At 38.3% G+C, this 16145-nt stretch overlaps 1 protein-coding gene across 2 annotated transcripts in view; it reads right to left on the reverse strand.

The window, feature by feature from the left end:
- Window positions 1-291: 291 nt before the first annotated feature.
- Window positions 292-16145, reverse strand: part of FGD6 (FYVE, RhoGEF and PH domain containing 6) — a 72444-nt gene continuing 56590 nt past the window's right edge. The window contains exons 15-21 of one of the 2 annotated variants that reach the window (XM_038153176.1): window positions 13582-13684; window positions 12942-13088; window positions 11993-12095; window positions 9885-10012; window positions 8205-8333; window positions 6013-6070; window positions 292-3424 (exon numbers count right to left, since the gene is read on the reverse strand). In XM_038153176.1, coding sequence (XP_038009104.1) covers window positions 3417-3424; window positions 6013-6070; window positions 8205-8333; window positions 9885-10012; window positions 11993-12095; window positions 12942-13088; window positions 13582-13684 — 676 coding nt within the window. In that variant the 3' untranslated portion in view covers window positions 292-3416. Of the gene's footprint in view, window positions 3425-5921; window positions 6071-8204; window positions 8334-9884; window positions 10013-11992; window positions 12096-12941; window positions 13089-13581; window positions 13685-16145 lie in introns of both variants that reach the window. The other variant, XM_038153175.1, reaches the window with a different exon arrangement.

Raw genomic sequence — 16145 nt, forward strand, 5'->3', positions numbered from 1 at the left:
ACACTCTGCCTGCCCCAAGCCTGCTGGGGTTGTTCTGACCCACGGGCAGGACCCAAGGCCAACAGAAGCTGTGATTCAGGCATACTTTGACTGACACAGCAGAACTACATTTTGCAAAAGGATTTATTAATGTAAGACCCTTCATCTGACCTTCACATAGACTTAACCCCTTAATTCTTTGGAATGATTTTTAAAGTAAGACTGATGTGCAGGTAATGGCAACAAATTCTGCTGTTTGAAAATCACTGAACACTCAAATTACATAAAACCCGAAAATATTAAAAGAAAAGATGCAGACTCAAATAATGTGAATTTATTTATACAAAAATGACGAATATCCACAGGAATATTTACAACTTTAAACTGTTTTCACTTACAAAATAAAAATTCTATTCTTCCATTTAGACAATATGATTTAGGACTGCTCCACATAAAAGCCTATTTGGATGGTGAATAGGGGACAGCAGTTACAGCAAACAAATGCACTGAATGTGTCTTTCCAGACATCTCTTTACATTATGATGTAATAAACATAGTTTAGAAATTGAGTTTCCATGCACAAAATATTTAGTAAAATGTGTTCCACAGCTGCTCAGATTGTTTTAAGTCCTTTGGGTACACAGTTTTAAGTTAAAGAGAATTCAAGATCCCAGAAGCTTTTATTTGTCTATGAATAAAAATGTTAGAACTAATATTCAATGCTAATATTTGTCTCATACTCTACTAACCAATCTTAAATTGATTACAAACTATAGATTCTTACAAGAAGAGGTAGCAGGTATCTAAAAACTTCTGATCTTGTTTTAGTGTTTGGCCAAATCAAGATGTGATTATTTTACTTTTGATAGTAATTAATCAAATTGGGAGGTGAACTGGAGAAATAGGGCAAGTTTGAAAAGCAATCAAAAAATTGATTGGAAAATTTTATGAAAATGCTTGTATTGTGGGTTTTTCATATGACACAAAGTACTAATAAATAAATATTCAAACACGTTTAAAAAGACAATTTATTTCACACAGAATGTGATTGCAGTATGTATACTACTGTTTATAAGGCTCTGTTCCAATCTATTTATGTCACCAATTTTTTGATTGATCAACTGCTTCTGGAAGAAGTCCTCTGATTTCCACAGAACACTTTAAACTATTTTCTCCCTCTGCACCAAATCCTCTAGAGGTAGTTTGACACCACATGAAGCAGAACTTGGGCACCTTACTCAGTGTGTTTTGACTTTTATTGCTCTGTTTTGCAGCAGGGAAAATAACAAAGCATAAACTGAAATTAAATTAGCTTGCTCCTAGCCAAATTTTTTGATTCATTTGCTGCTTCATGAATTGCCATCTTTGTTGGTGTGCAGTCCCTATGAAAATATGAAGAAGCTCTTCCCTTTGATACTATAAACTGGAAGAGACACATCATCACATCTATGTAATATTGATACCAGTTTTGTTTTGCATACACTAAAAATCATGTCAGAAATCACCCTGAAGAGACATGGTAATAATTTACTTAGCTTCAGTCAGCAGTTGTTTTTGAAAATTAAGTAAAAGCCCTTTGTATGTAACAAGAGAAAAGTATTCATTTAGCACATTTGTATTACAATAAAAGAGAATAAAGGCTTTGATCAGATTCCTACTGCACTTCCAACACTATCTGGACAAATCTCTAGCGTTCCTGAGGGAAGTCAGATCTACAGCTTTAAGTCCCTGATTCATAAGGTACTCTACTGAAATGCTGGAAGTCAATGAAATTTCTTGTATTGTTAATATTAAGAATTTGACTTCCAAGCCCACAATTAACTTTAGAGAAGCTCTTGGAAATTAAGCTTCTTCAGAGCTCTGTTAGTATCTTGGACCTGACCTTGAGGTATATTGAGGGAATAAGATTATTTTGGTTTGTATTTTCATTCTTGGCCTTTTTGTGATGAATATTAACTATTCTACCATCTCTTTCTGCTGTGAGGCCACAGAATAGCTATTAACATGGCATTCAAACTATTAATTAAAAGCTAATTGCTCTCAATTTTGTTACCACAACTAGCTTGATTTGGGGGACTATAACAAGTGTTTCATACAGTAAAATTAACTGACTACATTTGCATTGCATTTGACATAAAAATGGCTTTCATTCATGTGGGTTTCATAGTTCTAGTTCCATTTATGCTATTACAGTGTTAACATTTTTAAGAAGTTAAATAGACTAAATGCACCAGAATCATCAGTAAGTATTTCCTAATGAGGTATACCGATGATTTTCTTGAAGAAAAAGCCCCCAGAACCCAAACACCTAAAGCTGAATTCTGTTTTAAAGTGTCAAACAGAACATATCATATTGTAAACAAAAAGTATTTCAAAGAATGGTATGCATTTTCAATGCCTTCTGCACTAAAAAAGCTCTGTTGTCTTGGTATGGCTATTCCAGTTTAAACATAATATTTAAATATACAATAGTTTTAAAATTTTCAGAGAGGAGGGTGCACATATTTGTCTACTGTTCTTTGAACAATAGTTTATACAATACAGTGTTTCATATTGTGTACAGAACTCATTTGACATGAAGTTTTGAAACAAATAAGATATCTCATCTTTGATTATCAAAAAATTTTACTCTGTTTGAATTATTACCAGAAACATAAAAAGATAATTCATCTTGCAATTGCTGGAAGATAACTCATTTAGTGTCTTTGGCATCTGTAGTACGGTAACAGCTCTAGTGCCTTATCCCTGTAATTGCAAACTGTTTTTCAAAATATTTTCCCCTTTTCTGTTTTTTAATAATTTAACTGTATTTTGGTTTTGTGACACAGATTTTGTTGTACTGGTTTAATGTACTGGTATGCAAGATTTCAACTGCCATTCAAGGAAAGGAGCATCAATATCAGACAACTTCTCAAAAAGGAGCTTACACAGTCAACAAAGATCCCAAATCTGTGAAATTCCTATACCAATCTGTTCCTGCTAAATTGCAAAGTGAACATCAGCAACTCAAGAACCTATACAGAAATCACAAGGAAATGTACAACTGTGACAAATCTGGTTTGTGGATTTGTTTTTTTTTTTTAATAAAGCATAAAGTTTATAACCTGTTGACCAACAATCTGCCATTCTGAGGACACTTTGGACTTCAATGCACAAATAATTCTGCCCATTTAAGTAAACACTGGAATTTAATAAATAACACATTTTGTATCAACACAGAAATACATACAATTCTTTAGAAAAATATTATTTTACACTAAAAATGCAACAACTCCTAATCCTGACAAATATACAATTTTATATAGGTTGTGATGGCAGGATTCTGTCTCTTTCAACAGTTGCTGTAGTCTGTTTTATCATCATCCTTAGATATTTTCATTTAAACTTGCAGACGCAATGCTGACACTGCTATAATACAGTGCCTTCTTGAAAAGCTTCTATCCACCTGTTAGAAAATTAAACACTGTTAGGAAGCAGCTGATAAAAGAATAAATCTCAATGCTGTCACTAGCTACAGATTCACCCAAGAAGGAACATCATACTTCCACCACCAGTTGGTCTGTGAATGCAAATACCAAAATCTATCCAATGATTAGGATAGCTGCCTGGTACAAGGCCATCCGATAGAAGCTTTTTGCTGCAGCTCTCCCATACTGAAGCTACATGCACGAAGAACTGGTGAAGCTGGGAAATCAAATGCTCAAAAAGTAGGCTATGCCAAGGTTCTGCATACCTTTAAAAACCCCCAATACTCCCTTCTCTTTTTCAGTGCAAAAATGATCTGGGAGGAATCAGGACACTGCTGTACCTGAGGCAGCCATCTGCATAACCCACACTCTGCTTCTGCAGCAGGTAAAAGCCAAGGACTGGTGGGGCTGAGGGAGGAGGTCACATGGAACATGGAAAGCTAGGGAAGGGCATAGAGGGCACAGGGGAAGGTCCCAAACAGCTGATCCAAGGTTTCTCAAACTGGAAATTCAAAGTTAATATTCAGATACTTTTACTCCCTATAGCTGTGGTTTCTTTTCCTATTTGGTTAGGAGGGTAATAAACATCCACAGCTTCTCAAGAATGCAAAAATTAATGTTCCTGAAGCCCTCCAATGCTACAGAACAAATAGTTCTGTTTTCTAAGTGAGGGCTGAACTGTATGTATGTAAAGGCAAGAGGCCCACATAATGAGCACTTTTTTCCTGAGTGGAAATCTTGGAAGAACTGAATGAAACAAAGACTGTAATTACCTTTATGATGGAAATTCAAACTGTCTTGGTATTCACAGGGTATCTAAACATTAGTCACAGATGCTGGCTCTTCCTTGCCCTGAGCATTTAATTTTGTAGCTGTGTGCATGTTCTTTGAATTCAAGCTCTTGGCATGAACATATTAATCATGACATGCTCACGCATGTCTGCACACACAGCTCAAACATCGACCTTACTTTTTAGTAATATTTTTAGTATTTTCTACTGCCATGTATACATTAAAAACAACTGAAGTTGAATACAAATGAAAAAAAAATTAATAAACAGCTTAAGCATTGAACATAACACTCTAATTTAAAACTACATTGAAAAGTAACCATCTGTTAAAATTTATTATTGCACTTAGACAAATAGATCAAGTATTTTTTTGGTCCTATCAGGAGAAAATAGTGTCCACTGATGCAAACAGGCCAACAGAATGTTTTTGTTTTTCCTTTTAAGGCTGTAAAAGCAGCATTTATTCTGAAGGTTCAGCATAAATCTCCAAAGGATGTTAAATACTTGGAGAAAGCTTGAAATTCAAAGTACTTAATGTTATTCCTAACCTCAGTGAAATACACTATGCCCAATTTCAAGCTTTCTTCTGATGAGAAAAGCCATTTTCTGAGTAGAAAAATAAACCTATTGAATGCCTGGGGGGGTTTTAGTTTGCTTATATAGTACAAATGAGGACACAGGGGAAACAACAGGATAGTATCTTAATTAACAAAGAAACATTTATGCACATCTGCACAAAATACTCCCAAAAATCAAATAAAGACTTCCAGATTTTCTTTTGTAGAGAAATGTCATTAGAGCACATTCTCAGCTGTTCAAAATTTCCTGTTGTATTGGATACTTTGTTTTTAGAATGTTCCTATTTGCAGAAAACTAAACCTGCATCCATTTGAATGTTAAGTACTAATAATGGACTTGTAAATGCATCAAATCTATTTAATAATGTAGAATTCATTTGGGGAAATGGCACTGAAACCAGTCAGAAAAGACAGGCGTGTAAGAAAGACAGCTTACATGTATTCCTCCTATGCTCGTTTCTAGTTTACTTTATGAATCATGTGATGATTATTTTCTACTGATTAATGATCAAACTTCCAGGTTATTCTACATGAAACCAACACAATACATATCTTGATAAATATGACTTGAAAGTCAAGACAGGACTTGAAACAAAACAGCTTGTGTGAACGCTCTTTGAATGCAAGCTTTTGGTCTGAGTGCATGCCTAGATGCTCTCAGGTCACACACTTCAAAGCGTGGCCCCCAAGTTTTAGTGTTTGCTTTATTTTTCACTGCCATATATTGATTAACTAATATGAACAGGTGAAATTAAAAAAGGAGCATATCAGTTAATTCTTAAAAACATTTTCTGGATTTATCCACAGGTAACATTCAATTTTCACTTGAGTAGACCAGGGTGAGAGGAATGGGCGAGGAAAAAGAAAGATTTCTTGTTTTATCTTTGACTTTCTCATTCTACATTCAGTCTTTTGCAGAAGAGTCTTCTCTCATTTCAGAAGCCCTAATGAAACCAGAACCTTGTGTTTAAGTAATTTAAAACTTGCATTTACTTATCATATGATATGGATCTTTTATACATATGCTTAATGTGTGAATATTAACATTCACCACTTCTGAATTTTCTAGAAATATGTAACAGAAATGAATTCAAATAGTTTCTTACTTTTGAGCTGAATGGGGATCATCTGCCTTGAATATGTAAAATAAAGTGTTTTTGTGCAGTAAATGGAACACTCTAGACTCTGAGTTTTCACCTTTTACTTCACTGACTGTGAATCCAAGTAAAGGCTGGCTCTCTAATGCTGCCACATCCTATGTAACAGGGAAAAAAAAAATTAGAGCTTGTAAGACATACTAAGGCATGCATTTAGACTTCACACACCATTCTACTGCAGCAGACAATGCAACAAATCGTTATAAACATACACACACAGAATGCCACTTTTTATATTCTCCAGGCATGAGTCAGGGGACAGGAAATAAAACCTGACAGAATTCAACATAGCTGATCCTCTTTTCATTTCCCTGATAGCATCTACCTTAGCTTTCACTGCATGGTCCCATCATTCTGGCCTGGCAAGGACTTCTTGAACCACCAGATCAGCCACCACCTGGCAGCAGACCAGAGGCCCATCAAGCCCTGTGCTCTCTGCAGCAAGCTCAGAAGTGAAGTGGGATGCTATTAACTGCACTGAGTATGCTAAAAGGAAAAGCTACGGAGACAACCTGTGTTCCCCAACACTGAAGTCAAGATCCAGATCTTTAAATGGCTAAACTTATCTCACTCTCTTTTGCTGGAAATTAACAGGATAGGGGAAAACAAGTTGCTGAGTGTTCACTTATATTCAACTAGAAAAGACCCTTCTTCATTTACCTCAGTTACCTTTTTAATACTTTTGTCTTTTTATTAATGAATACAATACACAGCATTCTTGGAAAGGAAAAAAAAGTATTTTTATCCTCTGCAAGTTCCAAAATAGTGGAAGGCATTGCAGGCAAAGTCCTGCAATGCTTATGAAGAGAAGACAAAGGTGATTCCTTTACCATTGATCTTTCTATCACTTGGAACAAATTTAAGTAGCTTAAGTGGCCAAGGCAACACTGCACCTTCCCTTTATACTCTCTAAACAATGTCTCCTGCAGTGGCTCTACAAGATGAAAACTATGGATGGATATTCCTCAGTTTAAGAAAATAGGAAAGAGTTAATTTTGTGATTGTGAACTGCACACTGAAGCTACTCTGTAAGGCTGATATCTCAGAGGAACAAAGCAAAAGAAAATTTAAGGTGACTGTCACAGACTTTGCTCTTTTTTTACCTCTGCCAAAGTTTCCTTTGCCAAGGCCAGAAGAGACAATGCTCTGAAATGATTTTCTAATTGATGTAAAAGTAATTATTTTCTACATACTTATTTAAGCTTATTTTAGAACTACTTGGGTTGGGTTTTATTTTTAGTATTGCCAATGCTGTAGTGGAAACAACATCACAGGTTTTAGACATAATTCCAAGTTCTAAAATAAAAGTTGGCAGGGACAACCCAGGAACAAATATGAGCACAAAGCAGGAAATAACTAGAGTGCGGATGGTGTGGAGTGAAGAAGGATAATTCTTTACATGGCCAGGATAGGTTGGACCTTACATTTTGAAAGAAAGTGAGGGATAGCAATACCTTAAAACACATGCTTTGGATATTTTACTCTTGAAGGCTAGTAGTAAACTATAACAAACAATACAAAAACCTGAAGCCCCAGATCAATACATCCATATATGTTACAAAACATTCTAAGAACATTCTAAGATGCAATAAAATACATCCTCAGCACATGTTGGGATACCATATATATGTACCATATGTACATATATATGTATATACGTTAGAGATTATTCTACATTGCAATAGGACTTCACATTCTAAAAAAAAAAAAAGCAAATGTCATTACATAAGATGCATTTCTTTTACATCAGATAACAACTCCAGGCTGAAGACAACAGTTTCAGGAGAAGTAAAGAGATTTAGTTTACTCCTTTTGTAAAGTTCAAGATACTGTAAAATTCAAAATATCTTATGGAACTGCAGAAAAAGATAGTTCAAGATGCTTTTATAATGTTGCCTTTGGCACTAGTACACTAGTACTGTGATGCATGCAAACAGATCCCCCATGTATTCAGCTGACTCAGAAAATACCTACAATTGAGCAATGGTATGCAATGGAGCTACTCAATGGATTTACTCAAAGCTAGACCTGCAATCAGAAACAGCATAGCTATATCAATGTGTTATGGTATCGAGCTCACTGGGCCTTTTCAAAATACTGCATCACAATCAGATCAAATACTGTAAGGTAATCTAATTTTATAGCTTTTTTCCTAGATCACAAGACTAAACAACTTTGTTACAAAGATAGTATTATCATTGGATATTTAGTTTCTAATATGTGGTCTCTTACCTCACTAGCAGCATATGTGTATAGCACCTTATTTTTTATAACAAACCACAGGTGTTTCCATGGTTTCTTACTGCCCTTAGATCTGTGTAGGTAGCCACTCATTGTAGAGTCTTCTGTATTTGCTGAAACCTGAAGAGGAAAAAAAAAATGAAATTAATCAACAAACCCTAATAAGATTTCGCAGTACAGGCTTTTTTTTTTTTTTTTTTTAACAGATTTCCAGAGGCCTGCCTGTCAGAGACTGAAATTTTTACCTGATCTCAGGTTAATGTTGCTAACTAACTCCGGTGGATGAAAGAAAAATAACTCAGCCTGCTACCATCTATCTGGTCTGGAGGAGAGGCTTCCAGTAAATGAAGGTTGGAACTTAAGTTGGATACAACAGGACAAGAGAGAGTGAAACACTGAAGAAAACATACAGCTGGAGAACACAGATTCCTATATAAGAAGAATCATAGAATCACAGAGTGGTTTGGCTTGGAAGAGATCTTTAAGATCATCTCATTCCAACTCCCCTGTCATGGGCAGGGACACCGTTCCCTAGAGCTTAGACACCTCAAAGCCCCATCTAGTCTGGTCTTTAGCACTTCCAGGGATGGAGAGTCCACAACCCCTTTTTGGGTAACATGTTCCATTTCCACACCACCCTTATAGTAAAGAATTTCTTCCCGGTATCTAATCTAAACCTACCCTCCTTCAACTTACGAAGGGTCCCCCATGTCCTATCACTACATGTCCTATCACTACATGTCCTCTCCAGCTTTCTTGTAGGCCCCTCTTCTGGTACTGGAAGGCTTCTCCAGACTGAAGAATCCCAAGTCTCTCAGCCTGTTCTATTAGGAGAGGTGCTTTAGCCCTCCCTCAACTTAGTACCCCTCCTCTGGACTTATTCCAGCAGGTCCAGGTCCTTATTACATTGGGGATCCCAGAGTTACACTGCAGAGCAGAGCAGAGGGGCAGAATCTCCTCCCTCACCCTGCTGGCCACGCTGCTTTGGATGCAGCCCTGGACACAGCTGGTTTTCTGGGCTCCAAGTGCAAATTTCTGATTTATGTCGATCTTTTTACCACAAAGAGCCCCAGCTCTTTCTCCCCAGGGCTGGCATCAATCCATTCTCCACTCAGCCTGTAATTGTGCTTGGGATTTCCCTGCAGGACCTTTGGCTTGGACTTCCTGAATTTTGTGAGGTTCACAAAGACCTATCTCTCATGCCTATCCAGGTCCCTCTGGATGACAACCCTTCCCTCTGGTGTGTGGACTGCCACACACAGCTTGGTGTCATCAGCCAAAAATCACTTCTTCCCATTCCCAAGACCTACAGTAAGTATGGTTACTCTACCTTTCCTAATCATAAACCAAGAGCTGAGTTGGTGTAGGAGCCTTGTCATAGACTGTTGGTACAGTGATAAATCACAATTCAGGGGAACACAGGGAAGTGAGAAGGAAATTACAATTTTAACTATAGCTCTGAATCATAGTCTCACAGGTGTTCATGCAGTTTACATAGTGCTTCATTGTTCATGTTCCTGCCTATTTAAAACTAAGGCCCAAAGCTCAGAGGCACATTTTGACTTTTGATTCTAGGTAAGATGGTTAAAATAAGGATTTTTTTCCCCCCCACTCTTAATATTGATGATATAATACCAAGAAGGTACCACATTTGACCAATAAAACACTTACTTCTTTGAGGGCTGCAGGAATTTTTTTCTGCTTTCTTCCAGAGGGAATACTTTGCAATACTGTAGACAAGGCACTTGATGGAGATTTATGGTTGACTGGGGATCCGCTCTTAGGAGTGCACTGGTTATCTAAAATGCACAAGATGAATATATTGATTTCACGTCACAGATGACTAAACACAGGCAATTAATTCTTGGACTTTTCTTCTTAAAAACAGCTGGCATTTTTATTCAGATTACAGGGTTACAATAGTAACACCTAATCACATTAAATTCAGCACTGAATTAACTTTTCAGTGTTATCATCAACACCATGAGTTAGAATCCCCCAAATCACAATCATACTGAAAAAAACACAAGAAGTTTAAAACTAAACCAATTGGTCTTGTTTGTTTTCAAAGTCTGTTTTCTGGGTGTTGAACTGCCTTTGCTCATAAAGAGGGTGAAAATTAAGTCTTAAAAATCGCAGCAAATTTTTACAGCTGTCCTCTATGTTTTCTGTAATTTATCTCTACCTTTCAATTCTCTACATCTGTTAACTTCTCAACCTTATTCAACAGGGATGTTCCTCTTCCAGCACACACCCACTTCTGGACGTTGCCATTTCCCAGCATGTGCTGTCTTTCTCCACTGCCACTGTCAGTTATTCATCTCTCTTGGAAGACTTAGGCAACACTTCACCTTTTCAAAACTCCTTTTTCTAGCAACACCTACCACTTTTTTTTTACAGCTGCACTTGGAATGAGTGGTTTCATAAAGTCTACTTTATGCACTTGGTTTCATAAAGTCTACTTCTAGAGTTGGCCCTGAACTCGGTGAGGCTCTGAGATAATGAGAAGAGCAGGAGAGCAATGAGATTGCCAGCTGCACTGCACCTGCTCCCCAGCCCTTTTCCCAGCTTCAGGCAGCTGCTATGGCCTGCAGCACAGCAGCCTCTAGTGCCCAGCGCAGACACCTGCAGGTGGTTCAGACACTGGCCTTCCCATCACCGCAGGCTCCCACTGTCATTTCCTGGATTATCCACTCTGCTTTCTGCACCCCTATTGGAAGTGTCACCCCCAGAGTGCTGGGATCCAGAGCTTTATCATTTCACCGGGCACCACAGATTTCCTGGTACCCCAGAGAGCTCGTGTCACACTGGAGCCTCTGCCAAGGGAAGGGGACCAGAACGCTCTTTCAGTCTGTCTACAGCTCATTTGTGTACTTTAGACTCGAGTATTTCGATTTAGTTCACAGCAAGTCTTGTGAGATGGGACTGCATTCCCACCTCACTGGGAGGTGCTTCCGTTGATTTTACACTTGTTTCTGCAGAATGATGTGAAGCTTCTTCAAAGAGATGTACTAGAGTTTTCTCAGGATGAGGACACTGACCCTGGATCTCGTCTTTAAGCAAACAGCAAATGTTATTACCATTAGGCTATCCAGCCATTGGTTTCCACTAGGCACCACATTCTCTGAAGTGTTTCAGTGAAAACTGCTCTAGCTGTGGTGTTTTATTTTGAATTGCCAGTGGTCAGCAGGCAATGGTTAGGAGCTTGCTTTTAGAACTGAGGTACAGATACGCCAAATTCTTGAATTCCATATGAGCTGAGGCTTGAAAGTGGCTTGAGGCCAGTTCATAGACATGAAGAGACTCAGCTTCAGAAAGATTAAGGCCTGTGTCTCTACAGAGCCCCAGAACTTTAGCCATCTCAGCAGCTTAGCTGGCAAAAATGAAGTCTACAGACATACAAGTTAGAGTGTAAAAGTATACATGAACCCCTGGGAGGTCAGGATAAACTGCAAGGACTCTAATGTACACTTGTAGCCGGTGATTAATGAAAAGCAACACTTTGTAACACTTGTTACCTCAAAAGGAAAGGAACATAAGCTACATGTTATTACCATAGGGTGAAGGCACACACGTTTCTGGAAGAAAGAGCCAATGTATTGCAAATTCATTTCCTAACTTGCTCCACAGAAGCTTGTTTGGCTTAGAGTCTCAGGTGCTTATCATTTTTCAGGCACAAGCAGAATAAAGCATTTGAACCCAGCAGTAAGATGAGGCACACGCATACCATGTTATAAAGGCCACAAAAGTAAGACACAGTTAGTGAAGGTTTTCTTTACCTTGCCTTTGTAACTCCCTGAAGCAGTGATCACATACTCTAGCTGGCTGGTTTTTCATATAGTCTAAGCCATGTTTGTTTGATGAACAAGCTTGACAGACAATCTGGAAACAAGATAGAAACAGATAAAAGCATTATTGTACATGATGTGCACCTGTAAATCACCAAATACCCAAAGACATTCACTTCACCCCTTTTAAGCCCATAAAAACCTGAAATATGCATTATTTTACAGTGCAGATGTTTTAAGATCTTGGCTTTTTCCTGTGTCTTTATGTTCAACATGCTGTCCCTTCCTCCTCTAAATGATAACAATTTAAACATAAAAAAAAATCAGTAAATTAGGAGTAAATAAACCAACATTAATGATCCACTAAAAACAGAACAAGCCTACTGTGTTACTGAACTGTGTCAATCATAATTTTTTTGAAATGGCTAAAAAGCTATTGCTCTCTTGATGATTTCTTTACAATGCAGATGTCTCAACTGCATTGCATTCTAATTTTGTATTCCCACTGTATTAAAAGAAGAAATATAAAGTTTATTAGATATAGCTTTTACAAGTGTAAATATAAAAGAAAGTTGGTACTAACTTAAAATCAAAAATCATTATTTATCTTATGAAAATCAGTGAGGAAGATACCTCTTCATTTCAGCTAACATTTGTGGGTATTATGTAATTGCAAAATAACCACAAATAGCACTCCAGAATGCAAAAGAACTAACATATAGCATGTTGAAGTTTGAGCTCTGGTCTGTCATAACACCTGTCCAAAAACCCCAAACCCCAGACCCCAAACCAGCAACCCCAACATGTTGGTTCTAACCCAGATAATTGTGTCACAGTACAGGGTTGCTTAGAAGAGTAGTTGGGGTGATAAGGCTCCACCTGAATGTCACACAAGGAACCTGAATGACCAACTGAAAAGGTAACCACAAAATCACCCAACCTTCCCGCACGCCCTGCAGTGGTGCCTTCTCCATGTCAGCGTGAATTCACTCGTACACATCATGCACATCGTGGCTCTCGTGTCAGGGATCCAGATGGGAGCCTTTGATCCCAGAGGACTATCTTCTTCCTGTTTCTCTGCATCTGCCTGAGAGAACATAGGCACAATACCACTACATTCAGTGAGGAGAAATAAGACTAATATTCATCAATGATTATAAGATAATGCTAATGGTGTTGGAAAGCCTTCTCTGATACACTGTCATGGTCTTAAATGTTATCTACTATTTCATCAGTGACCATTATAATGCAAGCCTGACAACAGAGATGCATTTAATGACTTTCAAGCTTTACCAGCCTACTTGGACCAATAGCTGCTTTATTTTAAAACCTTTTCATTTCATCTATCTGTGCACAAGGCTAAAGAGAGAACTGTGAAAGCTGATTTGGGTTTTTTTGAAGAAAATAATTTTAAATTTATGAAGTAGATAACATTATGAAATATTGTGTTCTGCCATCTGTTCAAATATTTACCATCCTGCTTTATTACTCATCATGGAATACCTCTTGTTTCCCTAAGCACCTGTCAGGAAACCTTATATTCAAAAAGGGAACAAACCAACAATAATGCAGGAATATACCTCTTCAAGACTTTTGCTTGGGTTAAATGTGATTCTCTTTTTTGTATATTCTTCAATCGACTTGGAGATAGCTTCTAACCATTCATCTCTTTCTGTAGCAGAACTGTTGGAGTAAAAACCCACAAAAGCAATTTATTATTATTAACATTCTAAGAAGCAAGTGTTGATTGGAATTCCACTAGCTTTATTGCACATTGGAGTAACTTTCTTGCCATTCCAGTTTATAAAATGTCTACAACTCCTGCTGCAACTGGCATTATTTTTTAACCTTTGGCATGGTGCTAGTTATTTATGTTGACTAATACTAAAAAAAGATTTCTTTGTCTGTTGTCATGTGGATTCCCTCCTTCACTTTCCTCCTTCCAAAATCCCTGTGATTCTTTCAAGGCTTGTCAGTCATTGCTACCCCCTCCTCCCCAGACCCTTGAATAGCCTGAATAATACTTGTTTAAATTATGCTCCTAGAACAAAGGCAGGGGCCTTCCATCTTGAAGGCAACCTGAAATTTCAGCAAGCCTTTTTTCTCCCCACTTCCTTCTGTCTCAAAGTGCAGTTTGTTATACCCAACCCTGTGAAACTCCAAGCTTCTGTCAGAGAAAACCACAGTGACTCTTCTCCTGCCTTGTGCTCCTAACTATTTGCTCCTACCAGGTCATGCTACTTTTCAATTTTTTTCCCCAAAATGTTTCCATTTGATGAGCTAACTCAAAGAGTCAGACAGGTAAGCTTAGTCCATCTCTTTATCCCACAGCTGGTGGTGAATCATCGATCAAGTGCAAGGAGAGCATTACACTGAAGTAGCACGGCACAGGGAGCATGAAGAGTACCTGGCACAGCAGGACCCTGCAGCTATACTGGATTATGTGCAGTGCCAAAGCACCTCCTCTGTCCATGGGCACAAGACCATTTCCATAAATCTGTGCTGTTCCTGCTGCAAAGGGCAGCCTACTATCCTTTCTCTCATCCACTAGATCTTATTTTCACTCTTGTGCCAGAACACACACAGTAATGCAGTGGGCTGGATTGGGAAACAAATCCATATTAAAGCAAGCCATCAACCTGCCCTTCCTCTGGATCAATTTACCAACTAAATTACCATCACACAGCTGAACAACCACTTGTGCCAGCAACATAGAGAAGGCTCTGAGGAAGGATGAAGCAGTTTTTCAGCAGAGGAACAGCTAGACTAAGATGCCATGCCAGCTTAAAAAGGGTTTCTGAAATTTGAACAAGAATCCACTCCCAACATTTTTTTCTATTCCCCACTTTTTAATTAGTATTGAATAAATTAATTTGTTTAAACCAAGGATTTCAACACAAATATGTAGAAAGGAAAGTTAGGAAAGAGGTAATAAGCAATGACTTACACAAATAAGGTGTCTAGCACCAATTATTATTTAATGGTTTTGTAGGTGAATTTGGAAGCTTTTATCATCTTTGGACCTTTAAGGAAAATATTTTGAATGGAGGGTTTGAATGGGATGAAACTGAGTACTATACAGAATCAGAGAGGACAAATCTGCTAAAGTAAACACACAGGAAGCCTGTGAGGCACAATCAAAAGAAAAAGATCTAGCACACACAGCAACAAAATCAGAACAAAAGGAGAGGAAATAAGATGCATGCAAGGGCAAAGCAAATCATTAGTTTCTGTCCCAGCATCTCACATTCTGAGTGGAACATATTGTTCAGTCTATTTACCTTTGGTTCCTCATCTGGAAAGAACAACTGGTCTGCATTAACTACGAAATATTCAGAACTCTAATCAACTCCTTTGGCTTTTTCAAGATCTGGTTAAATTTAATTAGATTTCTGTAACTGTATTAGTTAATTAACTTGAAAGATGGCACAGGTTTTGGAGATTATGCACCACCGCCATCCCCATCATGTGGACACTGCTCCATATGCAGTGGCTTGCACAATGAGCTACAGGCTTACACTCTTGTATTTCACCAGGAACCTCATGCTTGGTAGGTTTGCTAGTGGTAGCCTTTAGGATTGTTTACAATCCTTCAGAATGGAAGAGCAAAGGTGGTGCCACTGGCAACGGAATTAATGCAACGGCGTGCTGCAGCAAAACTGGCGGTTTCTTCTGCTGTCACTCCAGCCCTCCCGCACAGCTGCCCAGCCACACCGCTTCCCCTGCTGCAGGTCCACTATTTGTTGCATCCTTACAAAAGTGATTTTGTTTACTAAAATTGCAGGAGTTTCTTGGCTTTTTTAAACATCATTATTTTTATTAATTTAAGATTTAGCATCACAGTGGAAAGCCTCAAATGGATTACAGAAAACCCCAGCAATGGCTACCACTGGCAAATGCATGTGCTGGGGGCACACATCCAGCTGCTCACTGGAGCTAAACAGCTCAGTGGCCCCAGGAGGGCACTGGGGAAGCGTGTCCCTCTTGTTTCCAGGATCAGAGCCTTAGGGCACCTCTCCCAGCTGAGCCTGTCTTGCCTGACCATTCCTTAGATAGGATAGGAAGAGATGCAGCTCTATCTGCCTGGGGTAGCTCTTCATCAGCCTTATTCGGGGGCCAGACCATGTCAGGCTGTCCTGTTGCC

Source organism: Motacilla alba, chromosome 1A (assembly GCF_015832195.1).
Source record: "Motacilla alba alba isolate MOTALB_02 chromosome 1A, Motacilla_alba_V1.0_pri, whole genome shotgun sequence".
NCBI lineage: Eukaryota > Metazoa > Chordata > Aves > Passeriformes > Motacillidae > Motacilla > Motacilla alba.